A 2,233-nucleotide genomic window follows, 5' to 3' on the forward strand; every position below is an offset into this window, starting at 1 on the left:
TAATCAGAATAATCAGAATAATCAGAATAATTTTAAATAAAAATTATCAAAGATATTCATAACCAATTGTTCTAGCGCAGCTAATAGTTTCCAACAAATAGAAAAAGGAAGTTTAAATAATCATTTCGAGAAACGAATAAATTTACTTCTTTTTGGTATTTTATACATTCTGCATGCCGTTCAACATATTAACGTAATAATAATCGATGACAATATTTTTTGACAACTGAGAATATTTTATAATGATAATTATATAATAATAATAATATTAATAATTCGTAATTATAATAGCAGTGATAATAATAACATTGGTAACGGTCTCTTAAGTGATCATTCTCCTCGCAATTTTATAAATAGACGGATAAGAGCAAGAAGTAGGGAAAAAGAGAAGGAGAAAAGGGAAATGTCAAACTTTTTAACCGAAAATGGTAAAAAGGTACGTAATTGGAAAAAGTGAGAGAGACGGAGAGAGAGGAGTATATAACATTAACAGCTTGATCACTATGGGGGATAGGGAGGCGAGTATAAACAATAACATGAATCACAATTATGCAATAATTAATCGGCCGTTTTCCGTCGCGCGCAATTTTTCATTAAAAATTAATAATAATTCGATCTAACAATTAGTTACTGGGAGATTGCACTGTGTAGCGAACCCAGACCACCTCCGTTTTCCGTGCATCATCTAGTCCACTCGTCTCCTCACCTCCGGAATGATACGATATCATATCATCCATCTTTGAGGAGAGATTACATTTGAAAGCGAAAGCAGCCGGGGTTCTCTCGAATTTCGAGCGAATTGCAACGAGAGCCCGTCGTCATCCCACAGCCGGCTCTGTTGTATTTCACAGTCTTCGTAAATGATACGATTTCGCACCGACGCGCACCGACACCGATTTCGTACCACTTGCCGCGTAGAAAACGTCACAATGTGAGGTCCTTTTGATTGAGCTCCGTTCAGTTTTGATCCTTTCGTTCTCTTGGCGCCTCGTCTAAATCGATCAAGATATCCCCTCGTTTCTGTTCGGTAACATCCTTCAAGAATGTCCTAGACTTTCGCGGTTCGCCTCTCTCTATGATAATGCCCTCGTGGTAGGCAGGACTCGCATACGATCGAGTCCTATAACTGGTTTCCTCGTTTAAAACTTAATTAGACCGATGGATATCGTGAACTCGCGGAACGTCTTTTCTTATAAAGCGTCGTTTTGGCATATCTCAACAATATGACTCTGAAGACACGTCGGAAACCTCATTCGATCTCCATTCTTCGAGAAGGAAACACCGAGTTCGCGGATAATCCCATGAAATTTCATGTCCCAAATTGTTCTAGTAATCCCACGTTTCCTCGGGTTCGTGCTTTACCACGTCCTTCGGACTTCCCTCCGTGGACTGTTGCGTTTGTTGCGCCGACGGCGGTCTAAGCGACGTCGTTGGACTATTCTGACCGGATTTTGGACTGGGCAGTGGACTATCCCGATCAGCCCCATTGTTGCCGGATACGGAGGAAACATCACTCTGGACATCCTCCTCGTATCGGTCCTGCACCGGGGTTGGCTCGACTCTTATGGTCTCCTCAGTCTCCCTTTTCACACCGTAGTCATCCGTTTGCATCACGCAAACGCCGTTAATGATGACTTCGTCACCTGCTCTCGTCGGTTCTTGCCACTCCGGATTAACCCATTGCGGTGCCGCGGGTTTCCTCCTATTGGACCTGACCGTCGTGGGTGCCGTCGGCGTTTCTGTGGGCTCCCTCTTTATACTGCCGGCCGAACCCTCCGAATCTTCGCTACCGAGATTACTCATCGCGTCTTCAACATCCTCATCTTCAAATTCCTGATTCGGTTCTCTCTTCAGGGCGTTCATCGAGAGATCGAGGCCGGAACATTGTTCTTTCAGCGCGTTACCCACCAGAGCCGCCAAGTTGGGATTAAAATACGGAGAATAAGGTAAGGGTACATTTCCTAAACCTAGTCTCTCCTTCTGAATCTCCAGCAATCTTTGGTTCAATAGCAATCTGAATTGAACGGGGTCGAATGGTTGGCCGGGTTCTCGCGGCGATTGCGGCTCCGGCTGGCCATGCGGTGTCTGTTGCTTCAGTCTCATTCGATGATTGTGAAACCAATTCGTTATCGTCCTTGAAGACAGGGCGAGTTCACCGGCAAGGAATTCAATAGTGGCCACGTTGGGATATGGATCCAGAGCAAAGGCGAGTCTGAGAGCCTCCTTCTGCTCT

The 2,233-nt window shown here is 44.4% G+C and overlaps 1 protein-coding gene across 4 annotated transcripts in view; it reads right to left on the minus strand.

The window, feature by feature from the left end:
- Nucleotides 1–6: 6 nt before the first annotated feature.
- Nucleotides 7–2,233, minus strand: part of LOC115239631 (homeobox protein cut) — a 159,820-nt gene continuing 157,593 nt past the window's right edge. For all 4 annotated transcript variants that reach the window (XM_029814249.1, XM_029814246.1, XM_029814248.1 and 1 more), the window contains one exon: nt 7–2,233. In XM_029814249.1, coding sequence (XP_029670109.1) covers nt 1,327–2,233 — 907 coding nt within the window. In that variant the 3' untranslated portion in view covers nt 7–1,326.

This window comes from Formica exsecta, unplaced genomic scaffold (assembly GCF_003651465.1).
Source record: "Formica exsecta isolate Colony F162 unplaced genomic scaffold, ASM365146v1 scaffold393, whole genome shotgun sequence".
Lineage (NCBI taxonomy): Eukaryota > Metazoa > Arthropoda > Insecta > Hymenoptera > Formicidae > Formica > Formica exsecta.